Genomic DNA, 27,954 nt, shown 5'->3' with positions numbered 1-27,954 from the left:
ATGGGAAAATGCCTCAAAATTGAGAGACACTTAACAGATATTTCTGGGGTTGGTTATTCATATAACAGTTGCTGGAGCCGTAATCTCTTCTTCCCTTCACACAGAAGATAATTTCTTCTAGTTAGAAGCATAAGGGTTTTACTCATATTCTTAAAGTAAAGCATTTCAGAAAAACTTGTTTCAGTTCAGTTTAGTTGCTCAGTCGTGTTTGATTCTCTGCGACCCCATGGACCGCAGCACGCCAGGCCTCCCTGTCCATCACCAATTCTCGGAGCTTACTCAAACTCATCCATTGAATCAGTGATGCCATCCAACCGTCTCATTGTCTGTCGTCCGTTTCTCCTCCTGCCTTCATTCTTTCCCAGCATCAGGGTCTTTTCCAATAGCTCATTGAGTGGCAAAAACATTTAATGTTTGTTTTGTGATATTTATTTAGCTGTTGAATGTTTATTTACTGTTGCATCAGAAAAACAAAAGATCCCTAGTGAAGTTCTAACAATTCTGCTAGAAAGTGACGACAAAAAAATGTTTTCCAATCAGCTTAATGTTCAATTTTAACTGGAACAAGCGTGCAATTTGGTTTTGAATCAGTGTATTCAAGTTTGTTTGGCCTCTTCTCTGAAATGTTCATATAGTAAAGATGGACAAGAAGGTGGAAACTACCGTAAAAGAGACATAATCTCACGTGGTTCAAGGTGTCTGTATTTGTATTAATGTATATATATTTATTTTTAAAGAATTGTCTACTTTTGGGATAATATTGTAGTAGAAATATGTATCATGCTTGTGGCTGAGTTTATTTGATCAATGAAATTTGGAACCTAAAGTAATTAATTTCATGGTACTGTAAGCACTGTATTTAGAAGTAATGAGAAGCAAATATTTTGTGGCGGTGGCATTTTACTGAAATCATATAATAATAGATTTTGGGTTTTTTTTAAGAAATAGATTGGCTCCATTGGAAATTGAAATAATTTGAGAAATCCATAAATGTATTCTTAGGATAATTGCCTCAAGAGTAAGCATATTAATTCTGAATGAAGCTCAGACAGTATGACTGAAATAGTGGAAGTAATAGTAACGGTGAGGTGGTAGTTGTAGTAGTGGTTAGCACCAGCGGCAGCTAGCGCTAGCTCTCAGCATGGACCCTGTTGCTTTGCACAGTGTGTGTTTCTGAATGTACTGTATATAGCGTACTATATTATATTATAAATATATACTATGTTATAAATCTGTAAGTCTCCTTCATTTATTATTTTTAGTTCTTACAGTAGCCATGTGAAGTAGGAACTTGTCCCGTCACTTTACAGATGACAAAGTTGAAGCCTTAAGGAATTAATTACCTACCCCAAGGTCGTAAGCTAGTGAGGTCTGGATGTGAATCCAGACTTGTGTAACTTGAAGCTCAGGTGGACATTGTTCACAACTGTGTTTCTCCTGCCTGATTCCCCCTTCAGCCTCCCACACGTTAAAGTCCTAGCGTGTGGCCCCAATGCTGGGACGACTAGGACAGAGGCCAGTGACGATGTGGTGCTGCTGGTGGTGATGTGTGGAATCTGGTGGCTCAGCTTTTCTGGGATTACCATCTCAGCAGCCTTTCCTGTCTCTCTCCTTCCTCCAAGGCCCAATCTCCATCATCTTCAGTGCAGTGTGAGCAGGGCCACTGGTTCCAAGTTAATACTAGGATTTCTGCAGTAGGTTTCAGGACTGCCTTTTAAAGCAGAAACTGTGATTAACTTAAAAGTAACATGTAGGTTCAAGTCATCTAGACTTTCATGGAAAAATCTGTGATTTTGAAAATATGTTTTTACTTGAAGCAAGTGCCACTTGTCAGCATCACAGAGGAGGAGCCCCACCTTGGGAAGGGAGCACACGTGTGACCTAGGAGTGCAGCCCACTGGCCTGTAGGTGCTGAGGTCACCACAGAAGGCACAGCTCTCACACCGGGGTGAATGGCCCTCGTTCCTGGGGAGAAGAGGCAGGCCAGGGTCAGCTTCAGCAGTAGATGGGCCCCATTAGTGGGGTTGCAGGGGGTGGTTGTTGACGTCCCTCTGTGCTGCGGGCTGAGGACCCATCCTCTCCCTGCCCGTGGCAGCTGTGGCAGCAAGCTTGGCCAGGTGCCACCTACAGAGCTTTATGCAAAATGAAAAAGTACATGCCAGACCTCCAGCAGGGAGAAATCCCAAGAGAAGAGTGAGCGTTCCAGGCCGGGAGAGCGTGTCTTCTCGTAAGGAGACGCTCTGGCCTGAGACTTGCTTTCCCACAGGTGCGCCAGGGGCGCGGGCGTCCCTGTGATGCTTGTGTTGTGCCATCTCGGGGTGGCGTTGAGTCAGAGAGTCTGGCTCTGTTTTAAGAATTACTCTTAATTGTTGGCATTAGTCTAACAATTGGATTAGAGGTTTGTTTGTATTTTTAAGTGAGCATGTCCTGCTTTATTTATACTCAGTGTCATCAGTTATCCTTACAGATAATCCTGTTTTCTAGTATTTTACCATTTTCCTAAACTGTAGCACAGGGATCCCATTCCTTTGCTAAGTTACTTGATACTCTGTCAGGATGGAGAGGTGATGAGGGCTGTTGGCTCATTTTCTCAAACCATAGAGACGCTGCAGACATAAGAGGAAAGTCAAATAGTTATGGAAACTCCAGGGGGTGGTGAGGCTGTTGTGGGTTGGTGTGTGTGTAGGTGGTTCAGTCTTGGATATAGGCCTGAAGACTCAGGAGAAGGTACATTGTTTTAAGATTTTTCCTTTTAAGTTGCGTTTTTGACTTTCTCCTTTGGCTTGAAATAATGATTGCCTGCCTGACTGCTCCAGAGATTGACGTAGGCAGGCCCTGTCAGGGCAGCACGGGAGTCCTGCTGGGGTGGAGAGTGTAGAAGACAGGACACTCCCTCCTCCCAGGGCCTGAGGGTTATGTGGAGATTGCCTTCTCCCAGTGCTGCTGCTTTCAGAGCTCAAAGGCCAGGCCCATCTAATCAACAGGAGTAAGTGCTCAAGAGTGGTTATTCAGTGCCTGTGGCTCATCCCACCACCCGCCTCCTTTTCAAATTCACAGGGAAGGATAGGACTTGAATTTGGGCCATTTTCTACAGGTTTCCAGATCTGTTAGCTCGTATTCTTTGTGAATATGACAGCATAGGCTAAAATAATTAGACACATGAAGAGTACAACTACTAGTGAAAACATAAAAGATAAACTGAATGATATATGCCCCATGAAGTAGGGTCATTAGAATAGAAAAATTAATAATGTATAATAAACATAACACACATACTCAGTGATAAAGGAGGACACTTAGTAGTATTAAGAAGAAATAAGAAGTTGAAAAGAAAAAGATGGAAATACTAGACATGACAGATAGAATAGTTGGAGTTACAGAACTTAATAAATCAGATAAACAAGATGGATACAAGTGAAAAGCAAATTATTGAACTTGAAGGTCATGTTAAGGAATTCTGGAGGCAGAGGAAAAGCAGGGATAGAAAATAGCAAATAAGCTAAGAAATATGGAGGAGAGAGAGTGGTGCCAACATTTCAGAGAATAGGACTTCGAGGGGAGAAGAGAAATTGGCAGAGAGAAGAATATTTGAAGAACTAATGATGGTTAGTTATTCAGAATTAAGAAAACGAAGACTTCAGATGGAAAGAACTAATAAAATACCAAGGAGGAAAAATAAGAAAAACCTACATCTTGATGGTGGTGGTGGTTGTTCAGTCGCTCAGTTGTGTCTGACTCTTTGTGACCCCATGGACTGCAGCACGCCAGGCCTCCCTGTCCCTCAGCAACTCCTAGAGCTTGCTCAAACTCATGTCCATTGAGTTGGTAGCGACATCCAACCATCTCATCTTCTCTTGCCCCTTCTCCTCCTGCCTTCAGTCTTTCCCAGCATCAGGATCTTTTCCAATAAGTCGACTCTTCACTTCAGGTGGCCAGAATATTGGAACTTCGTCTTTAGCATTAGTTTTTCCAGTGAATATTCAGGGTTGATTTCCTTTAGGATTGTCTAGTTTGATCTCCTTGCAGTCCAAGGGACTGTCAAGAGTCTTCTCCAGCACCGCAGTTCGAAGGCATCAATTTTTCAGGGTTCAGCTTTCTTTATAGTCCAACTCTCACATCCAAACATGACTGCTGGAAAAACCATACCTTTGACTACACAGACTTGTCAGCAAAGTGTTGTCTCTGCTTTTTAATGGGCTGTCTAGGTTGATCATAGCTTTTTTCCCAAGGAGCAAGTGTCTTTTAATTTCATGGCTGAGTCACCATCTGCAGCGATTTTGGAGCCTAAGAAAATAGTCTGTCACTGTTCCCATTTTTTTCCCATCTATTTGCCATGATGTGATGGGACCGGATACTATGATCTTAGTTTTTTGAATGTCGAGTTTTAAGCCAGTTTTTTCTCTCTCCTCTTTTACCTTCATCAAGAGGCTCGAGGCTCTTTACTTTCTCTTTGCTTTCTGCCATAAGGGTTGTTTCATCTGCATATATTGGTAGATGAGTCAAATTTAAGACTGTCATAGCCAAAGAAATCTAAAACCTTTGGAGCTAAAGAATAGATTATCCACAAATTAAAATGAATTAGATTAAGTTTTCTTTTCATCCCTGAGGTTCTTGGTTATTGTGAGTATTTGAGATGAGGGAGGGAAATCATCTATATAATATATGTCAAGGCTATGGTTTTTCCTGTGGTCATGTATGGATGTGAGAGTTGGACTGTGAAGAAAGCTGAGTGCCGAAGAATTGATGCATTTAAACTGTGGTGTTGGAGAAGACTCTTGAGAGTCCCTTGGACTGCAAGGAGATCCAACCAGTCCATTGTAAAGGAGATCAGTCCTGGGTGTTCTTTGGAAGAACTGATGCTGAAGCTGAAACTCCAATACTTTGGCCACCTGATGCGAATAGCTGACTTATTTGAAAAGACCCTGATGCTGGGAAAGATTGAAGGCAGGAAGAGAAGGGTACGATGGAGAATGAGATGGTTCGATGGCATCACATGGGTTTGGGTGGACTCTGGGAGTTGGTGATGGACAGGGAGGCCTGGCGTGCTGTGGTTCATGGGGTCGCAAAGAGTCATACACGACTGAGCGACTGAACTGAACTGAATATATAATCGAAAACTTGTAAAATAAATTTATCAGTTCTTACTGCATTTGATAAAATATTTCTCAGTGTAATAAGGGACCTATTTTCTCTATAATCTTCCTACTTGAGAAAAGATTTTCTGTATATAATTTTATGAATATATAAATATTTGGGAAAGTTGCTGCTGTTTTCATTAAAGAGATGCATTTCTTCTTACCTTTTTGGGGGAGTGGGTACAGTTCTACTTCATCTCCTGTTGGGCATAGCACTTTTTAGAAGCATGCTTTGGCAGCCACAGATATAAGATGGATGATTTTCAATTTCTGATGTTTGCATGTGACTCTAGTGATTTGCAGTTTCTCTTCTTCATGCTCCTAGATTTAAATTATTTAAATAGCATATGATTACTGCTTGTGTTGGTACCAGAAGGAAGTCATATTCACCTTTGGTTCAGAAATCCTCTGTCCAGAGGAAATAAAATGTGATTTATGTATTTTAAATTTTCTGAAATCTATACTAAAAACGTTTCAAAAGATTGCAATGAATTTTACTATGTTTTATTGAACCTATATATATAAAATATTCAACATGTTATCAATATACAGACTTTTTAATGAGATATTTTACATTCTTTTAATTTTTAAAAGTTTGGTGGAGAGTTTGTAGTACATCTTAATTTTAACTGGCCACATTTCATGAACTTAATACTACATGTGGCTGGTAGCTGCCATCCTGTCTGTGCATTCCTAAGGAAATGATGGGTCAGTATCCTAAGACTTGTTGGGTCACTTCAGAGCTTCTTGCGAGGCTTCAGTTGTATTAAGGGATCTCAGGCCTTGGTGGTCCTATAGCAAATGACGCTTCATCTGGTAATTGTAGCTGATGATAAAAAGGAGCACTGAGATCACAAGAAATTGATTGATGTGGTCTTCCAGGTAGAAATTATGTTAAAACACACAATGCCTAACAGGCAGTTCAAACTTATCACGGACAAAGCTGAACTCTGACCTTCCTTCCAGATTGGCTCCTGCTATGTTAGTAACTAGCTTCTTGGTTCTCTCCTGGCACAGAGGCCAGCAGCTCTGTCTTTGACTTCCAGCTGGAAAGTTGGTGAAAAACCATAGTCTCCTGTTGCAAAGGTCCAGTTGCCTTAAGTCCTTCATTGCCCATGCGTTTACGATGATGTATCTTTAGTGAAAAAAAAAAGAGTTTTACTTAATGTTAATGTCACGTAAATAATTAACCTCAGTGAAGATTTAAGACAAATATTTGTGTTTTTCAGTCATTGACTTTTAAGTTTGTCAGCTCTTTGGTAGTTCACATGCCAACACTGTGGAAGCATCGTGGTAGGACCGACGTTAGCTCATACTGGTATTCATTTATGTTTGATTGAAATGATCAAACTGAGGGGAAAATGTAAGCCTGGCATAAATAGCAGAACAGAACAAAATCAAACTTTGCATTTGGTTAACTGTGCTTTGTCTGGAGGATCTTGTGACTGTTTGTTCAGAATATTTTATTGGAAAAAGTAAACTTTAACTTAGAAATGTAAGATGCAAAGCTGTCCCTCACACCAGTTTTGTAACTGGTTTGACTCTCTAACTGCAACAAAAATGCGTTTTTACTTAAGAATAGATTGCTTCAGGAGAATACTGCTTTGGTCCTTTCTGTGTGTAATACGATTTTTTGGAACATTGCCTATAGGTTTTTGTTCCTTTTCCTAAGATATGTAATAAAGCGTGAAGATGTCAGATAAAAGGATAGCTGTTGCCCAGACTTGTCCTTTGCTTGTCTGGTTATCCATCAAACACTATCAACCTGATGGTGCCAGAAAGTATGAAATAATGTCATTGTAAAGCTGTTGGTCACATGTATGTCACAGTCTTTTAAAGTCTCAACTAGCTGTTCTGATGTCAAAGGATGTTTTACAAATACGCTCTGTGAAAATGATTGCTTTTAGGAGATGGATCTTTATACACGTTCACTTTATCGTTGTTGCCTGCTTGCTCAGTTATGTTTGACTCTTTTGTGACTGCATGGACTATAGCCTGCCAGGCTCCTCTTGTCCATGGTATTTCCCAGGGAAGAATACTGGAGTGGGTTGCCGTTTTCTTCTCCAGTGGATCTTCCATACCCAGGGATCAAACCCATGTCTCCTGGTTGGCAGGCTGATTCTTTACCACTGAGCCACCTGAGAAGCCCCATGCTTACTTTACCCCTTCCTGATTTCAGTCCTTGGTGCTTTGGGCTAGATTAAGGTGCAGGTTATCACAATATGTATGTCAGGGTGGTCTGGCATCTGCATCCTAGACAACTTGCAGGGGGGCGTCTGTCACTTAAACACAGCTCATAGTTTTGGGCCCTCAGAACAATAGGCACTTGTTATAATAGCTGCGTTATTCTTTAAAAACCTTCTCCAGCTAAGCAAGCAGGGAAGGATTCTTTACATTTTCAGACCAGCATCTCTTCTTTACTACAGAATCTAGTTTCTGTCTCTAACTTTAAAATCATAGAAAAGGTCATAGCCTGGAAGAAAATAAGAAGTAAGAAAAAATTTGACCTTTCTTAGGAAAACGGAATTTTGCTTGAAATTTCTGTTTGCTGGTGATCTAAATGAACTATGAATGACTTTATGGTTGTATTAATAAATTAAATTCATGGGTTTAGGTTGGTGTTCTTAAGGGGATTGTATATTATTAGAAACTTCTATGAATTTAGAAATGAGACCAGGCATCCAGTTCACTGCTTGTGATAATTCTTAACTTTGGAAAAAACAGAAAAATAAAAGGAAGAAAGAAAAGAGAGTTTGGGGAACTCGGCTGTGTTGGTTGAAACACTTCAAAATACATTTATTTCATTTTCTTTCATACTTCTTCAGTTGTTCTGAGTTTTGTCTCCAAATGTATAGTGAAATATTTTGAAAATCATCTTATCTGATGGTGGAGTGCTGAGGTGGAAAGTTTAGTTGGTGTTGTTTAAATGTCCTTATCACAACAAAGATGTTATAGTTCTCTATTGCCTTCTCATGGGTGGTGGTTATTGGTTTTTACGTCCTAGTAAGGGAAATTTTTTTTTCCTGTTCTGATTTGTTTTAAATATAGTCATCAGAAATTTTATGATCACAAGGGGAGGCAAAACATGCTTGTCTGTGCATTATTGAAAGCAGGTCAAATATTTTAAGACACTCCTTTTAGAAGGGCTTAAGTGTAGAAAATTTTAAGTAGAGTAACAAAATTCTATATAATAGTTGTACTTATTTTTAAAGGAAAACTGTAGGACTACTTCATGAATAGAGAAAATCGTTTACATCTCAGCTGAATTGAATGAAACCAACAGTAGTGCAAAGCTTTGTTCTATCAGAATAGACTGAGGGAGATGTGGAGGCACACTGCACTGTGCACCCGAATGAGAACACAGGCTGCAGCTGAAGAAGCGGGGGGCGTCGAGGTGCAGGAGCAGGTCACAGAGGCAGGCGAGGCCGCTCAGCTGCTCGGTGATGAGCGCCTCCTGCATTGCGTGTCATTGCTCCTTGTTGAGGGATGCCTTCCCCGAATCAGTCATGCACTGAAGTTTAGCCGTGGCGGGGGAGGAGTTGTTTTTACGTGACTTCAAGTGCATGCCCAGGAACTGTGTTTTGTCGTACAACCGTACCTGTCACTGAGGCTGTGATGACAGTCCCTGTCCACTTCTGTCGCTCCACTCCTCTGGGCCCTGTCTCCACGTCCAAGTGCTCGTGAAAGACGAAATTAAGGGAACATGAGTTGTAGAAAAACGAAAGTACTGACACATACATGTCTTTTGTGTGTCGCTACACTTGGTTAAGTGAGTGAAAGTCACTCAGTCGTGTCCGATTCTTTGCGATCCCGTGGACTTAGTCCATGGAATTCTCCAAGCCAGAATACTGGAGTGGGTAGCCTTTCCCTTCTCCAGGGGATCTTTCCAACCCAGCGATCGAACCCAGGTCTCCCGCATTGCAGGCAGATTCTTTACCAGCTGAGCCGCAAAGGAAGCCCAAGAATACTGGAGTGGATAGCCTATTCCTTCTCCAGTGGATCTTCCCGACCCAGGATTTGAACCGGGGTCTCCTTCACTGCAGGTGGATTCTTTACCAATTGAGCTATGAGGGAAGCCCTGTCTCTACACTTGGTAGTTAAATATAGTTGTGGATACTTTGACATTAAATTCAGTTTAGTTTATTTAATAAATAAATTTATGTAAGTGTAGGGTAGAGTGGGTTGTTTAATTTGAAGTTTTCAACATTAGAAATGGTACATTGCTTGGTAATATTTACAAAAGAGCTAAGATTGCCAGTTTAACAGGCAGCTGGAGTCTGACATTTCTAACAGGAAATAGGTTCAGCAGGAAGTTAAAGAATTTTGGACTTAAGCTAAAAACATGCACTGTGAAGGCCACTCTTCTCTCTGGACAGTCCTTCAAACCTTTACTAGAAGCCTATAGAAATAGGCAACTCCAGTGCATATAGTGGAATTTGTGTGGATATTTAGGAAGCTTTGTGAGAAACTTCTACATAATAAGATTCTGCTCAAGATTCATGCTTATAACAAACAGAAAAGGAATACTTTCCTTCCAGAAAACCCATATAAGTATACTTCTTACATTAAATAAGAAGTTGACAAATGTAAATTTAGGTAAATATGGTATAAAGATTTTGGAAGACAAAAATGATGCATGAAATTGTGATAATAATGAAAAAGGACCATTAGAATTTCAGTTATTGCCTCACAAATTTATTAAGTGAATGAAAAAATCTAGGTATTTCAATGATGTTTAGAGTCTTTGCATATAAAAATATATGGTGGAAATAAGTGTCTGGTCTGTCCCTCTGTAGTTGTGATATTACATGAAGTGACACTGGACCTGGCCAGTGAAATGTAGCAGGAGCCAGAATCACCGCAGCCAAACCCCCCACCTCAAATGTACTAGCGGAGACTGCTCTCAGGGGCTGTAGGAGTGAAAGTGTGGTCGTATGTTTTCTGAAGCTATCAGATGGCCACGTCTATGAGATTGTATGTCCTACGGCATGTATAGAGAATGTATAGCACAGTTTACTCGATGGTAAGTAAAATAAACATCTTTAATAGTAAATCAAGTGCAAATTCGGGATACATTTTAAAAATAAATACAGGAGACTAAAAGATTAAGGCATAAAGGTCACTGGTTCCCTGGTGCTTTTGGCTGAATGGTTCTTAAATCCTTTCGGTGCCTTGGGAGGAATAACCCTTTTAGAGAACGTTGTAGGATTGGAAGCTGGGTAGGGTTCCTAGCAGAATGCTCTGAGTATGAAAGACACGAGGAATGCAGCTGTGTTGCTGCTGCTTATTCCCACCCGCAAGAGCAGTCAGTCCTTTACGAGGACAAACAAAAGGTCGATAGTTCAGTCTCTCAGGTGCCAATGTGAAAAACAGAATGTGTTGAATCCACTTGTCAGGTTTTAGTTTTGCTTGTGAGAAGTCCTGCTGCGAAACTGCTTGCTATAGGAGCTTAAGAACTTGGTACTCAAATTATGAGAGTATTCTAGAAGTAAAATGATTTTATGGTTGTTTTATTCTGAAGGAGAAAGTTCAGCGATCCGTGTACGTTTAGCACCACATGACCTGGGTTCAATCCCTGGGTTGGGAAGATCTCCTGGAGAAGGGAAAGGCTACCCACTCCAGGATTCTGGCCTGGAGAATTCCATGGGCTGTATAGTCCATGGGGTCGCAAAGAGTCGGACACGACTGAGTGACTTTCACATTCACATCTCTTTTTCACTCCTTTTTTCCTTGCTCAAGCAATTGTTTTACATTTTTAAATGATGTAGAACCTCAGTAACGTGCTTAGCTTAACCTTTGAATGACAAGCTTCTTTTCACACCATAGGCTTCATGACCAGAAATCAGCCCTGGGATATCTGCTTGTACTGGTCCTGGGTTTGCTTTCTCTGTTCTTCACATCATCCAGACTCCTGAGCTGGAAATACCTTGTTAACTCTGGAAATATCTTGTTAACTCTGCACTGTTTAATATTCTTTGGAAACTAAACTGCTTGTCATACTTAGAGCTCGAGTGGAATCTGTGCATTTTGTTTGACAAGGTTGTCGACTGGTGTTTAGAGGCCATGTATTGGAAATCATGTTTGTGAGCACCAGAGAGGGGAGGGTCCCTGTGTGGAAGCATTGCACAGATGAGACCAGCTCTGCTGTGCAGATTGAGTGAGATGATGTGTCCAAGCTTGAGGAAAACCAGAAAGTGTTACAGGTGTCTGAACATGAAAGCAAGGAGCAGATTGGGTTGCCAGAGTGACAGAATGTGAATTCTCACTGTCTGGGATTTGTAGTTGGGATCTGTTGCTATTATAAGAAAATACAGTTCAGAAAGATGCAGATTTTTCCATTGTTAAAATCAATGAAGTTAAAAGAGCAGCTGCTTGTAAAAGTTAGTTTTACTTGACGACTACCTCCATCCCAGTAATGAAAGGGCGCGATCTGTGGAACATCCTGTTCTCTCTGGAGCTGGATCTCAGTTACTCTGAGGTCTCGTTTTACATAAATTGTTGCCCTTTGGTTTCAAAGATTGTTTTCTTGACTATGAATTGTGTGTCTCTCAGAATATATATACATGACTGTAGTCTGTGTCTTCAGTTTATTGTAGAGAAGGGTTGGCATGCTTGATACTGACCTGATGCTCCCGAGAAGTTAGGGAGTGCAGGAGGAGACACCCCAGCTCCTGTGTAAAGTGGGAAGGACAAAAAGACATTTTGGAAAGTGTTCCCTGTTTGTTTTTCATTAAAAAACAAAACAAAAACAAAAACCACCTATTAGAAACCTGGCATCCACACAAAAACCTGCATCTTTATTCATAATTACCAAAGCTTGGAGCAACCAAGATGTCTTTCAGGTGGGGAATGGAAAAGTAAAGTAAGCTAGTACATGAGCTCTTAAGCTGTGAAAAACATGGAGCCAGTCTGAAAAGGCTGCGTCCTATACGTTTCCAACTATATAACATTCTAGCGAAGGCAGAGCTATGGAGAGGGAAAAGACGAGTGCTTGCCCAGGAAGAGGAGGGAGAAGAGGATGTGTGCGTGGAGTACAGAGTTTAGGGCTGTGAGACTGTTTTGCGTGACGCTGCAGTGGTGGGTGACTGTCATCATGTGATTGTCCAAACCCATTGAACGTACAGCAGCAGAAGTGAGCCTCTGTAACCCTCTGTGAACTCTTGGATGATGGTGATATGTCAGTGTAGGTTCACTAGTTGTAATAAATACACCACTTTTGTGGTGGTGGTGGGGAGGCTGTGTGCGAGTGGGGGCAGAGAGTGTATGGGAAGTTTTGTACTTCCTCTCAATTTTGCTGTAAACCTAAAACTGCTCCAAAAAAAGTCTATTAAAAATAAAAAGTAAAAAAAAAAAAAACCAAAAACCAATCTAACTTTGGTCTCGTTGTTATGTGTGAACGTGTATGAATCCTGAGCTCTAAGCAGCACTGTCAGTGACATCCCTGCCTTGTGCACACTCCCTGGGGAACCCTGCCCGTAACCCTGCCCGTCCAAGTCGTGCCCCTGCTTGAGCCTAAATCGACGTCCTCAGCTCCACACCTTCTCATGGGTATGTGTTCACTTGCCTCTTGAATATTTAAAAGCACCTCAAATTCAGCATGCCTCTGCGTGTTCTCCTCTCCCGGGGCCGCTGTATTGCAGTTTACAAGAACTGTCCATCCCCCGACCCTGCTCTCTGACTCTCCTGCTCTAGCTGTGAACTTGTGTGGAGGATCCTCCTTCTCGTTTTCTCTGTTACTGCTGCTGTGTTCTGCACCTCGGCTTCCAGATGGCCCTCCTCCAAGACATTCCTCTCTCGGAGAAGTTCCCTCAGCCTGCCCTCCCTGCCTGAACTGCTTCACACAAATGGATGCAAAATGGTGTAACAGACGCCCGTGTTCTCACCTCCAGGATCCTCATTCCAAAGGTTACCTTTTCCACGCTGGCCTAATTTCAGTGAGACATCTCGACATTGTTTTCTCTGTTTGCCTTACTCTTGAAGAGATCTGAGAACCCAGTAGGTTCTATAGCCAGACTTCTCCATTCTTAAGTGGATTAATCTAATTGCTAATTGTGTCAGTGTTTTCAAAATGTTATGTCCCTTTGGATAGATGTGTTTCAAGACAAATATTTTGGACTCCTTTTCAAAATTATTTATCCACCAGAAACTGCAACTTGTAATAGCTGGCATTAATTAATATCTCAAAAAGTGTTTACCCTAGCACTGTAATTCCAGCACTGTTCCATAAGTGACACAGGCTATTTCTTCACCAGACCCCGGCTTTCCGTCCTGGCCTTACGTGGGTGCCGTCTGCAGGTCCTGTGCTCCTGCTGAGGGGATTGCTTCCTCAGGAGGAGATGACGAGGTGGACCTGAGTCCTCCCGACTTGCTTTTACCTTTTGAGCCTTTGAATCTGTGTGATATTTAATGTCATTAAAAGGAGAATTATTAGTTGGCAAAACACATTATTTCTCATACCCAAATGTATGGCAAAATGGAAGATTTACTAAATGATAATCATCTTTGTAATGAGGTTTATGTAAGAGTCTGTAGTATAAACTTGCCAAAAAAACAGCATAAACCTTGCATTAATTTAGTGTTTTAGATGTATCTTTAATGAGAAGACATCTTAATAGCTCACCTTTGACCTCTCAATAATAATAAGAAATAAGATACATGTTATTGCCAAATTTTATTATGATTCCCAGGAAATAGCCCTGACACAGACCCTGCATTTAGCCTTTACAGATGTAAACTCTCGATAGATCTTTGTCTTTCATCGTTGGTGATTCGTGTGTCAAGGACGCCATTGTATTTTCTGTCAAAACAAAGTGCTAAGACATGCATAGAAACCGAAGACTATTTAAACTAGACAAATACTCATTTCAGGTTGTAGAGCAAAGTCCTTAATGCTGAAAATCTTGTTATGATTGTATATCACTTTCTTGGAAGGCTGACAGTTGTGATTTATTAGTTTTTGATTTAGATTTAGTTTTGCTCAAAGTAGGAATTTGAAAAGCTTTAGCAGGAAAAGTATACAGATAAAACCTTTTCTGGTTATCAATTTTTAATTAAAGTATAGTTGATTTGCAGTGTTGTATTAAATTCTGCTGTATAGCAAAATGATTCAGTTATATACATAGATCAGATCAGATCAGTCACTCAGTCGTGTCCGACTCTTTGCGACCCCATGGATGGCAGCATGCCAGGCCTCCCTGTCCATCACCAGCTCCTGGAGTTCACCCAAACTCATGTGCCTTGAGTCGGTGATGCCATCTAGCCATCTCATCCTCTGTAGTCTCTCCTCCTGCCCCCAATCCCTCCAAGAATCAGGGTCTTTTCTAATGAGTCAACTCTTTGCATGAGGTGGCCAAAGTACTGGAGTTTCAGCTTTAGCATCATTCCTTCCAAAGAAATCCCAGGGTTGATCGCCTTCAGAATGGACTGGTTGGATCTCCTTGCAGTCCAAGGGACTCTCAAGAGTCTTCTCCAACACCACAGTTCAAAAGCATCAATTCTTCGGCGCTCAGCCTTCTTCACAGTCCAACTCTCATATCCATACATGACCACTGGAAAAACCATAGCCTTGACTAGACGAACCTTTGTTGGCAAAGTAATGTCTCTGCTTTTCAATATGCTATCTAGGTTGGTCATAACTTTCCTTCTAAGGAGGAAGCGTCTTTTAATTTCATGGCTGCAGTCACCATCTGTAGTGATTTTGGAGCCCAGAAAAATAAAGTCTGACACTGTTTCCACTGTTTGCCCATCTATTTCCCATGACGTGGTGGGACCGGATGCCATGATCTTCGTTTTCTGAATGTTGAGCTTTAAGCCAACTTTTTCACTCTCCTCTTTCACCTTCACCAAGAGGCTTTTTAGTTCCTCTTCACTTTCTGCCATAAGGGTGGTGTCATCTGCATATCTGCGGTTATTGATATTTCTCCTGGCAATCTTGATTCCAGCTTGTGTTTCTTCCAGTCCAGCATTTCTCATGATGTACTCTGCATATAAGTTAAATAAACAGGGTGACGATATACAGCCTTGACGTACTCCTTTTCCTATTTGGAACCAGTCTGTTGTTCCATGTCCAGTTCTAACTGTTGCTTCCTGACCTGCATACAAATTTCTCAAGAGGCAGATCAAGTGGTCTGGTATTCCCATCTCTTTCAGAATTTTCCACAGTTTATTGTGATCCACACAGTCAAAGGCTTTGGCATAGTCAATAAAGCAGAAATAGATGTTTTTCTGGAACTCTCTTGCTTTTGCCATGATCCACCGGATGTTGGCAATTTGATCTCTGGTTCCTCTGCCTTTTCTAAAACCAGCTTGAACATCAGGAAGTTCATGGTTCATGTATTGCTGAAGCCTGGCTTGGAGAATTTTGAGCATTACTTTACTAGCGTGTGAGATGAGTGCAATTATGCAGTAGTTTGAGCATTCTTTGGCATTGCCTTTCTTTGGGATTGGAATGAAAACTGACCTTTTCCAGTCCTGTGGCCACTGCTGAGTTTTCCAAATTTGCTGTCATATTGAGGGCAGCACTTTCACAGCATCATCTTTCAGGATTTGAAATAGCTCAACTGGAATTCCATCACCTCCACTAGCTTTGTTCGTAGTGATGCTTTCTAAGGCCCACTTGACTTCACATTCCAGGATGTCTGGCTCTAGGTGAGTGATCACACCATCGTGATTATCTGGGTCGTGAAGATCTTTTTTGTACAGTTCTTCTGTGTATTCTTGCCACTTCTTCTTAATATCTTCTGCTTCTGTTAGGTCCATACCATTTCTGTCCTTTATCGAGCTCATCTTTGCATGAAATGTTCCTTTGGTATCTCTGATTTTCTTGAAGAGATCCCTAGTCTTTCCCATTCTGTTGTTTTCCTCTATTTCTTTGCATTGATCGCTGAGGAAGGCTTTCTTATCTCTTCTTGCTATTCTTTGGAACTCTGCATTCAGATATTTATATCTTTCCCTTTCTCCTTTGCTTTTTGCTTCTCTTCTTTTCACAGCTACTTGTAAGGCCTCCCCAGACAGCCATTTTGCTTTTTTGCATTTCTTTTCTATGGGAATGGTCTTGATCCCTGTCTCCTGTACAATGTCACGAACCTCATTCCATAGTTCATCAGGCACCGTATCTATCAGATCTGGGCCCTTAAATCTATTTCTCACTTCCACTGGATAATCATAAGGGATTTGATTTAGGTCATACCTGAATGGTCTAGTGGTTTTCCCTACTTTCTTCAATTTAAGTCTGAAGTTGGCAATAAGGAGTTCATGGTCTGAGCCACAGTCAGTTGCTGGTCTTCTTTTTGCTGAGTGTATAGAGCTTCTCCATCTTTGGCTGCAAAGAATATAATCAATCTGATTTCGGTGTTGACCACCTGGTGATGTCCATGTATAGAGTCTTCTCTTGTGTTGTTGGAAGAGGGTGTTTGCTATGACCAGTGCATTTTCTTGGCAAAACTCTATTAGTCTTTGTCCTGCTTCATTCTGTATTCCAAGGCCAAATTTGCCTGTTACTCCAGGTTTTCTTGACTTCCTACTTTTGCATTCCAGTCCCCTATAATGAAAAGGACATCTTTTTGGGTGTTAGTTCTAAAAGGTCTTGTAGGTCTTCATAGAACCATTCAACTTCAGCTTCTTCAGCGTTACTGGTTGGGGCATAGACTTGGATTACTGTGATATTGAATTGTTTGCCTTGGAAACAAACAGAGATCATTCTGTCGTTTTTGAGATTGCATCCAAGTACTGCATTTCGGACTCTTTTGTTGACCATCATGGCCACTACATTTCTTCTGTGGGATTCCTGCCTGCAGTAGTAGATATAATGGTCATCTGAGTTAAATTCACCCATTCCAGTCCATTTCAGTTCACTGATTCCTAGAATGTCGACGTTCACTCTTGCCATCTCTTGTTTGACCACTTCCAATTTGCCTTGATTCATGGACCTGACATTCCAGGTTCCTATGCAATATTGCTCTTTACAGCATCGGACCTTGCTTCTATCACCAGTCACATCCACAGCTGGGTATTGTTTTTGCTTTGGCTCCATCCCTTCATTCTTTCTGGAGTTATTTCTCCAATGATCTCCAGTAGCATATTGGGCACCTACTCACCTAAGGAGTTTCTCTTTCAGTATCCTATCATTTTGCCTTTTCATACTGTTCATGGGGTTCTCAAGGCAAGAATACTGAAGTAGTTTGCCATTCCCTTCTCCAGTGGACCACATTCTGTCAAATCTCTCCACCATGACCCGCCCGTCTTGGGTTGCCCCACGGACATGGCTTAGTTTCATTGAGTTAGATAAGGCTGTGGTCCTAGTGTGATTAGATTGACATACATACATGATTTAAAAAAAAATCTTTTCAATTATGGTTTGTCATAGGATATAGAATATAGTTATATGTGGAATCTAAAATATGACATAGATGAACCTAGATACTCTTTTATTTTCATCATTAATGGGATTACACAGTTGCAAGTTTCTGACCCCTCATACAGTAGTAGCAATTTGGGCTTGGAGAGGACTGTCAGAAGAAACAATGGAAACAGCAGTCTTTAAAATGAAGTTTACATTTTGTCATCAAAAGGTCAGCAGATGACTTTCACTCTAAAGAGCTTTGGAATAGCATTATTACCTCATTTCACTAACATGTAGAGATGTGTGCCCTTTTTGTTAGTATTTACCTTATATATTGAGGTGCTCCTATGTTGGTATATATATGTTTATAACTTTTATATCTTCTTCTTGGATTGAGCCCTCGATCATTATGTAGTGTCCTTCTGTGTCTCTTATAACAGTCTTTGTTTTAAAGTCTGTTTTGTCTGATATGAGTATTGTTACTCTAGCTTTCTAATGAATTCCATTTGCATGGAATACCTCCTCCTAGGCCCATAGTTTCAGTCTGTAAGTATCCTTAGGTCTGAGGTGGGTGTCTTGTAGACATCATGTATATAGGTCTGGTTTTTGTATCGATCCAGCTGGTCTGTGTCTTTTGGTTGGTGCATTTAATCTATTTACATTTAAAGGTAATTATCGATGTGAACCATGCTATTGCCATTTTCTTAATTGTTTTGGCTTTATTGTTTGTAGGTCTTTTCCTTCTTTTGTGTTTTCTGTTTAGAGTAGTTCCTTTAGCATTTGTTGTAAAACTGGTTTCAGTTCAGTTCAGTCACTCAGTCGTGTCTGACTCTTTGCAACCCCATGAGTCGCGGCATGCCAGGCCTCCCTGTCCTTCACCAACTCCCAGAGTTCACTCAGACTCACGTCCATCGAGTCAGTGATGCCATCCAGACATCTCATCCCCTGTTGTCCCCTTCTCCTCCTGCCCCCAATCCCTCCCAGCATCAGGGTCTTTTCCAATGAGTCAACTCTTCGCATGAGGTGGCCGAAGTACTGGAGTTTCAGCTTTAGCATCATTCCTTCCAAAGAAATCCCAGGGCTGATCACCTTCAGAATGGACTGGTTGGATCTCCTTGCAGTCCGAGGGACTCTCAAGAGTCTTCTCCAACACCATAGTTCAAAAGCATCAATTCTTCGGCGCTCAGCCTTCTTCACAGTCCAACTCTCACATCCATACATGACTACTGGAAAAACCATAGCCTTGACTAGATGAACCTTTGTCGGCAAAGTAATGTCTCTGCTTTTGAATATGCTATCTAAGTTAGTCATAACTTTCCTTCCAAGGAGGAAGCGTCTTTGAATTTCGTGGCTGCAGTCACCATCTGTAGTGATTTTGGAGCCCCCAAAAATAAAGTCTGACATTGTTTCCACTGTTTCCCCATCTATTTCCCATGACGTGGTGGGAACGGATGCCATGATCTTCGTTTTCTGAATGTTGAGCTTTAAGCCAACTTGTTCACTCTCCACTTTCACTTTCATCAAGAGGCTTTTTAGTTCCTCTTCACTTACTGAATTCTCTTAACTCTTGCTTGTCTGTAAGACTTTTGATTTCTCCATTAAATCTGATAGAGAGGTTTGGTGGGTAGAGTGTTCTAGGTTGTAGGTTCTTCCCTTTCATCAAGTGAAATATATCGTGCCATTCCTTTTGGGCTTGTAGAGTTTCTGTTGAGAAGTCAGCTGATACTCATGGGACTTCCCTTCTATGTTATTTGTCTTTTTGCCCTTATTGCTTTTAATATTTTATCTTTGTCTTTAATTTTTGTCAGTTTGAGTACTATGTGTCTTGGTGTGTTCCTCCTTGGGTTTATCCTGCCTGGAACTCTCTGTGCTTCCTGGACTTGCTTGACTATTTCCTTTTCCTATGGTAGGGAAGTTTTCAGCTATAGTCTTCAAATGTTTTCTCAGGTCCTTTCTTTCCTTCTTCTCCTATAATGTGAATATTGGTTGTTTAATGTTGACCCAGAGGTCTCTCAGGCTGTCTTCCTTTATTTCATACTTTTTTCCGTATTATTCCATTTTGCAGCAGTGATTTCCACCGTTCTGTCTTCTAGGTCACTTATCTGTTCTTTTGCCTCAGTTATTCTGCTATTGATTCCTTCTAGTGTGTTGCTCATCTCTGTTTGTTTGTTCTTTAGTTTTTCTAGGTCTTCGGTAAACATTTCTTGCATCTTCTCAATCCTTGCCTTCATTCCTTTTCTGAGATCCTGGGTCATCTTCACTGTCATCATTCTGAATTCTTTTTCTGGAAGGTTGCCTATCTCCAGTTCATTCACTTCTTTTTCTGGGAATTTATCTTGTCCCTTCATCTGGAACATAGTCCAATTTCTTTTCATTTTGGTTAGCTTTCTGTGATTGTGGTTTTCGAGGCTGTGGGATTATAGTTCTTGCTTCTTCTGTCTGCCCTCTGGTGGGTGAGTTTAAGAGGCTAGTGCAGGCTTCCTGATGGGAAGGAAGGACTGGCTGTGGGGAAAACTGGGACTTGCCCTGGTGGGCAGGGCCATGCTCAGTAAAGAATCCAATTGTCTGGTGAAGGGTGGGGCTGTGCTCCTTCCCTGTTAGTTATTTGGCCTGAGGCGACTCAGTCATGGAGTCTGTAGGCTTTGTGTGGGTGTTAAGTTGCTTCCTGGTGAGTGTTAAGGGGCCTCCCTGGTGGCTCAGAGGGTAAAGTGTGGCCGGGGTTCGATCCCTGGATTGGGAAGATCCCCTGGAGAAGGAAATGGCAGTCCACTCCAGTACTCTTGCCTGGAAAATCCCATGGATGGAGGAGCCTGGTAGGCTACAGTTCATGGGGTTGCAAAGAGTCGGACATGACTGAGTGACTTCACTTGCACTTTAAGTTGCTTCAGTCACGTCTGACTCTGTGACTGTATGGACTGCAGCCTGTCAGGCTCCCCTGTCCATGTGATTCTCCAGGCGAGAATACTGGAGTGGATTGCCATGCCCTCTTCCAGGGAATCTTCCCAACCCAGGGATCGAACCTGTGTCTCTTACCTCTCCTGCATTGGCAGTTGGGTTTTTACCACCGGTGCTAGCCGGCAAGCTCTGTGGTGGGGCTGATGGCGACCTCCAAGAGGATTTGCCCCAACGTGTGGCCAACACGTGCCTCCCAGGACTGGTGCTGCTGGTGCCTGTCCCTGTGGCAGGCCACTGACCACCCATCCTCTGCAGGAGACCCTCAGACACTTGCAGGAAGGTCTGGCTGAGCCTCCTGTAGGGCCACTGCTCCTTTCCCGTGGGTCCTGGTGCACAGCAGGTCTGTTTGTGCCCTCCTAGAGTGGAGTTTCTGTTTCCCCTAGTCCTGTGGAGGTCATGTAATCAAATCACATTGGCCTTCACAGTCAGGCTCACTGGGGATTCCCAGTCTTTTGCCGGATCCCTGGGCTGGGAAGCCTGATGTGGGGCCTAAAGCCTTCACAGCAATGACAGATCTCCAGTGTGGGCGCCCACCTGGCGGGTGTGAACTTTGCTTTTGTTGTGATTGCACCCCTCCTGCTGTCTCCTTGTGGCTTCTCCTTTGTCCTGGGAAGTGGTGGTTTTTTTTTTGGTGGGTTCCAGTGTCCTCCTGTTGATGGTTGTTGAACGGCTAGTTGAGATTTTGGTGTTCTTGCAGGAGAAGATGAGCTCACATCCTTCTACTCTGCTTGAACCATTTTTGTAAGATGTATTTTTAATACTAAAATAAATGAATAATCTTTGCTAGTTCATTTTATCATTTTGAAAACAAGACTAGGTTTATTCTTGAAGGCAGGAATTTTATTCTTATCTCTGACAGTATTCCCATTCACTGTGGTTTCGGTTTCATTGACAAAACCCTAATCTAAGATGTATGCTCTTTTTGAAAATGCTAATTGTTTTACAAGTTGAAAGCAGAACCTTTGGAAAACTCAGAAATCTTCCTCGACGTGATTTTACCCAGAACATTGATCCTTGTTTTAGGAATTACTGTTGTAAGTGATTCAAACTTGGAGATAGGTTTTGGGGGTTGGGAAGAGGTGGGCAGAGGACTGGATCGTTGAGGCTGTGTTTGGGAAACTGGAGCTGGGGCCCGCCTCTGCCTGCTCTGCCCTGCCACGTCTGGTGGAGATGCTGAGCAGTCGTCCGCTTTGTCTTAACAGTTCAGCACAAGTGGAGGTTTCTAGGAAGCTATCTGATGAGAGAGTAGGTGTGATGATGTTAGCCTGAGGGAATTTTAAGTGATTTTTAACTCAGGGAGTGGGTAACTTTCATTTGAAAATTTCACTCGAGCCTTGGTATAAAAGGAAAGAATTGGAGGCAGAAATATGGTGAGTGGAGATGCTGTCTCCATAGTCCAGGACAAAGGAAACAGGCTCAGGTGGAGATGGGAGTATGATTTAGAAATATTTCCTACAGGGATTGAAGAGCTGTTTATAAATATTTTGCTGGTGTTTCTGTCTGCTTGCTTTCATTTAGCAAACATGGGTTGATTAGGAATCATGCTACATGGATTGACAGGAGCAACTGAAAAAGCCTAGACTGTCTGGTTCATCTGTTTTCAGAAAATTGATTTTGAAATATCTAAATCAATTATTTTAACCATTTTAGAGCATAGCTTTAGTTCTGAACCATGAAACCTCTTGAACAATGAAAATGACATTTGTAAAGAGATTTGACATTAGCAGATATAGGTGTAGTAAAGTGTTTTATTTATAAAACCTTGATAAAATTTTCATGTCATGAACTAGTAGACTTAACATTTTTGGGGGATACTAAGAGTCTTTTGGTTGCACTGAAATTGCAGCAGACTGTCTCACTTTATTAACTGTTCATATGTTTTGACTCACAGAATTAGGATTTTTCATTATTATTAGATACAATATATAAAAATGACTCCATATTTTGCATTTTGGTCAACATTTTTTCACAATATAGTATTTATTAGATGTTTTTAAAGCAATAGTTTTATTTATAAAATGTTGAAAATTAGGTTTGATGAATTAAATTAATTGATGAATTACTTTTAATTAACAAAATGATTAAAGAGACAGGTTACCCTATATATATGCTGAAGCTGAAACTCCAATATTTTGGCCACCTGATGCAAAGAGCTGACTCATTTGAAAAGACCCTGATGCTGGGAAAGATTGAAGGTGGGAGGAGAAGGGGACCACAGAGGATGAGATGGTTGGATGACATCACCGACTCTACGAACATGGGTTTGGGTGAACTCCGGGAGTTGGTGATGGACACAGAAGCCTGGCGTGCTGCAGTCTGTGGAGTCGCAGAGGGTCAGAAACAACTGATACCCTGTATAAAACCAGAGGATATCCTTCAGTTTCTTTTTTTGTCTTAAGAAGGTTCTCTTTTGTGAATTATCAAATGGTTTATTAGTAGAATACAAGAGCTATATATTTGATACAGTTGAATCCAAAAGAAATCTTTTACTTTTGGTGTTTTATTTAGGTGACTTAAGTATCTTATTACTTTGAATGAATGTTTTAAATTTCTTTAGTTCAAATTCTTACAGAATAAGAGGACTTCCTCAAGAAAAGAGAGAAATATAGATACAGGGACATATAATGTTAATATTATTGCACTCAAATATATCAGAGGCTCACATTTCCATGATACACTTTCAACCTGACACAATATTTAGGAATAAGGCTTTGGCTCTTACATTTTGTTTATAGATCAATTGGGGGTCATATTTCAGTGCTGAATACTTTGAATTGCCTTCAGATCAGTTCAGTTCAGTCACTCAGTCATGTCCGACTTTTTGAAACCATGGACTGTGGCATGCCAGGCTTGCGTGTCCATCACCAACTCCCGGAGTTTACTCAAACTCATGTCCATAGAGTCGGTGATGCCATCCAGCCATCTCCTCCTCTGTTGTCTCCTTCTCTTACAGCCTTCTATCTTGCCCAGCATCAGGATCTTTTCCAATGAGTCAGTTCTTCACATCAGGTGGCCAAAGTATTGGAGTTTCAGCTTCAGCATCAGTCCTTCCAATGAATATTCAGGACTGATTTCCTTTAGGATGGACTGGTTTGATCTTCTTGCAGTCAAAGGGACTCTCAAGAGTCTTCTCCAACACCATAGTACAAAAGCATCAGTTCTTCGGCACTCAGCTTTCTTTATAGTCCAACTCTCATATCCATGCATGACTATTGGAAAAACCATAGTTTGACTCGATGGATATTTGTTGGCAAAGTAATGTCTTTGCTTTTTAATAAGCTGTCTAGGTTGGTCATAACTATTCTTCCAAGGAGCAAGTGTCTTAATTTCATGGCTGCAGTCACCATCTACAGTGATTTTGGAGCCCCCAAAAATAAAGTCTTCCACTGTTTCCATTATTTCCCCATCTATTTGTCATGAAGTGATGGGGCCGGATGCCTTGATCTTCATTTTCTGAATGATTAGTTTGAAGCCATTGTTTTCACTCTCCTCTTTCACTTTCACCAAGAAGCTCTTTAGTTCTTGTTCACTTTCTGCCATAAGGGTGGTGTCATCTGCATATCTGAGGTTATTTATATTTCTCCCCGTAATCTTGATTCCAACTTGTGCTTCATCCAGCCCAGCGTTTCTCATGATGTACTCTGCATATAAGTTAAATAAGCAGGATGACAATATACAGACTTGACGTACGCCTTTCCCGATTTGGAATGAGCATGTTGTTCCATGTCCAGTTCTAACTGTTGCTTCCTGACCTGCATACAGATTTCTTAGGAGGCAGGTCAGGTGGCCTGGTAGTCCCATCTCTTGAAGTATTTCCCACAGTTTGCTGTGATCCATACAGTCAAAGGCTTTGGCATAGTTAATAAAGCAGAAATAGATGTTTTTCTGGAATTCTCTTTCTTTTTTGATGATCCAGCGGATGTTGGCAATTTGATCTCTGGTTCCTCTGCCATTTTAAAATCCAGCTTGAACATCTGGAAGTTCACGGTTCATATATTGTTGAAGCCTGGCTTGGAGAATTTTGAGCATTACTTTGCAAGAGTGTGAGATGTGTGAATTGCCTTAATATGGTTTCTTATAGTAACATTGTTGTCAAAATGAAGGAATCAGTGTTTGTGTGTGTGTGTATGTATGTGTATGCATACACTTCTGCATGTAACCAGTTTCACAGTGACTGAGCTATAAATGAAAGTCTCTCTCCCTAATTTCTTCATCATCCTAGGATTCAGTGCTACATGATTGGTTGTTATAGATTTAGAAGTTTTTCCATTTTTATTTTCAAAGATAATATTTTTGTGACCAGAGGCTTTTTCATGAACTCAGGTGGATGCTTCCCTCTTACTCTCTGTTTTGCCCCTTTTTTGTTTACTTCCAGACTCAGGACATATGTAAGATTGACTCTGTAAAGCTCAGGTCATATGGTTAGCTTTAATGAAAGAATGGATCAGCTTTCTTTAGAATTCTTTGATTTAAAAATTGGAACAGTGTCCTTAAGTTTTAGGAACACCCTCTCCTTCCATTCTCTTGTCCCCATTTTGCATTTATTATTCAAATAAGTTCAGTCTGAGGCCTTTGGTGTGGTTATTCACCCACTTCTCTGCTTTCAGTTAACAGCCAGGTCCTTGCCTGCCGTGCAGTCCGACGAGAGACTCCAGCCTCTGCTCAACCACCTCAGGTAACAACACAAAGGCACCCTGTCGTGCGTGTAAGTGCCCCTCCAGCACAGCGGGTAAAGCACCGCTGTGGGTGAAGCGCCTTGCAGGGCTAGAAACTTTACAAAGGTTTTCTTTTCCTCTTCTTTCTTCCCCCCTTTAATTCTGTGATTTAAGTTCTTAGTGCCATGTGCTTGTTACCCTTAACTTCAGTGTACTATAGAAAGTTCTTTTAATTGAATAAAAGTGTGTAGAACTGGTTGTTAAGTTAAAATGAGTAGTGATGACTGACTTGAGAAAGGTTTCAAAGGGAATGAGCCAATTTCTTAACTGTGAGACTAAGGCAGACTTGAGGAACCTGCATATGTTTTATTGGGAGTAGTTCAGATAAGTTTTATTTGTTTTCTAAATTGAAAAAAAAAATTATCCTCATTATTTAAAAAGCAAACTTAGAAAATACGGAAAAGGAGGAAGAAAAGCATGTCATCACTATACTATTATGTAATTAGCTATTTTTTTCATTTTTTCTGTTACTAAAATCTCTCGAAAAGCTTAATTTTATTTTCTTGTATGGTTATCCTATAGTGTATTTATCGTTCATTATGGAGTATTTAGACCACTGTTCATTCTTTTCACTAGTACAAAAAACATTGTATGTGAATCTTTATCTGTATTTTTGATCATTTTCTTAGCATAGGTTTTCAAAAGTGGAAGTTGTCAAAGTTTATGAATCATTTTAAAGATTTAAGTATATTTATTTCTTTTTCAAAAACCTTATTCTACTTATGCTCTCATATTGTACAAGATCCTCCATGTTGCTGTACCATGAACAGATGGGACAGTGAAAACAGTTGCTAATTTAATAGGTTTACCATAGAGATACTATTGGTATCATGTACCTTGCATTGACTGTATTAAGAGTGATTTTAAAACATTTTAATTATCCATTTTATTTTAAAGTAATTTTAATTCTCTGTATCTTTGCCTATTTATTGATAGCATTTCTTGGTTTTATTTGATCTTATGTACTTTAGATATAAATACCAGCTTCCCTGGTGGCTCAGCGGGTAAAGAATCCCTCTGTAATGCAGGAAACACAGGAGACATGGATGGGTTTGATCCCTGGGTTGGAAAGATCCCCTGGAGGAGGAAATGGCAACCTACTCCAGTATTCTTGCCTGGAGAATCCCCATGAACAGAGAAGCCCGGCAGACTACAGTAACATAGGGTCACAAAGAGTCAGACAGGACTGAGCAAATGAGCACAGACTTTAGATATAAAGGGTAGTAACTCTTCATTGTTTTTGTTACAAAGATTTTTTTCTGGAAGTTTTTTTTTAATTATGTTGCATTATCTAGCATACCTAAATTTTCAAGTTTCATGTAGCTAAGCACCTTTAGTGTTTTCCTTTATGGTTTCTTTTTATTCTTCTGAAACCTAGAGTGCCACTGCTTGGTCAGAAATTGGCCTGGAGTTTATTTCCAGTATCTTTCAGTCCTCCCCCCTGCCTCCCCAGTCGGTCCCTCTTTTCCTCCTCTCCTGCCATCTCTGCAGTGGGGAGGGTGGGGTTCAGGCGAACACATCTTGAGGGACTGGGAGCAGCCTGAATACTGCACAGTTGTTAACCTTCCTGAGAGCTCTGTGTCCTGGAGGTATCCTCCTCCCATCCCAGCCCCACTCCAGTGTCTCCCTCTGGTGCCAGCTTTGCCCTCTCTGTACTGTTTCATGTCATCGCTGCAGGGATTCTGTTACTTCTCAGTTTAAAAGGATTTTGTCTCCCCATTTTCCCATGGGATGAGGTGAGAACACCTCAGCCTGGCATACAAGGTCCTTCAGGAAGGAACCAGCCTGACTCTGGACTTTGTCTCAGTGCTGACACCCTGACTTCTTCTGCCAGTGGGGCCCCTGGGGCTCTTCCCGAGTGCCAGGCTTGTGCTCGCCTCCTGCGGGGACTGCTCTTCCCCCTTCCTCTACTTCTGTGACCCGACTAAAGACCACTTGTCTTCATTTGCCTCCTCTCATGACCTCTTCCAGACCACCTGGTTCTCACCCTACTCCTGCCCAGTGTCCATTCGTGTTTTCACGTGTGTTCCTGTAATAACCAGTGACTCCTCTGTCACAGGACTTGTGCTGTTGTCATTGCTTGCTTCTTCATCTGATTTCTCCAATAAAGTATGAGAGCTGCAAAGTGCCTTTCATGATAGGTCTTCCATATGTTTTGTTGAATAAATGAATATATATCATACCAGTGATATTTTTAAAAATAATTTTTTCATTTATTTATAACTGTGCTAGTTCTTTGTTGCTTTCTGTGGGCTTTGTCTTAGTTGAGGTAAGTAGGGTCTGCTCTTTGTTGAGGTGTGAGGGCTTCTCATTGCCGTGGCTTCTCTTGTTGCTGCGCACAGGCTCGAGGGTATGTGGGCTTCGGAAGTTGCAGCTCTCAGGCTCTCGAGTGTGGGCTCGGTAGTTGTGGTGCAGGGGCTTAGTAGCCCCGTGGCATGTAGGATCTTCCCAGACCAGTGAATGAACCCACGTCCCTGCATTGGTAGGTGGATTCTTACCCACTGTGCCACCAAAGAAGTGCTGTTTTGTTGCTTTTTTCCTGCATAAAGTTATTATAATTTATATAATTTATAAATTATATTATTACAGTTCTTTCTTCTGTAAAACCACTAATTCAGAAGACATAGACCTAAAGGACTGGATCTTACCTCCAGTCAGTGCTCAGTCCTGTGCAGTAATGATGGATTCCTCTTCCTCTACCCCAGTCTGGTCATTGTCAACAAGAATTTAGATTAACTACTGACACTTCTTGAGTCCTTGAAACATGCAGAAACTGTACATTCATTTAGGGCTTTCATTCTCTGTGGAA

General features: G+C 41.3%; 1 protein-coding gene and 1 long non-coding RNA gene across 2 annotated transcripts in view; one reads left to right on the top strand and one right to left on the bottom strand.

Annotated features, from left to right (window-relative positions):
- PRIM2 (DNA primase subunit 2) overlaps window positions 1-27,954 on the top strand; it is a 334,693-nt gene that overhangs the window by 178,143 nt on the left and 128,596 nt on the right. The window contains exon 8 of the mRNA XM_061397775.1: window positions 25,038-25,105. Coding sequence (XP_061253759.1) covers window positions 25,038-25,105 — 68 coding nt within the window. The remainder of the gene's footprint in view (window positions 1-25,037; window positions 25,106-27,954) is intronic.
- LOC133236033 (uncharacterized) lies at window positions 5,677-27,954 on the bottom strand. The gene is made up of 3 exons (XR_009732708.1): window positions 27,794-27,954; window positions 8,734-8,812; window positions 5,677-6,270 (listed from the first exon to the last, which is right to left on the bottom strand). It is a non-coding gene; the product is annotated as an uncharacterized LOC133236033 (long non-coding RNA).

Source organism: Bos javanicus, chromosome 23, assembly GCF_032452875.1.
Source record: "Bos javanicus breed banteng chromosome 23, ARS-OSU_banteng_1.0, whole genome shotgun sequence".
NCBI classification, from domain to species: Eukaryota; Metazoa; Chordata; class Mammalia; order Artiodactyla; family Bovidae; genus Bos; species Bos javanicus.
This window is presented reverse-complemented; position numbering and strand designations above follow the sequence as displayed.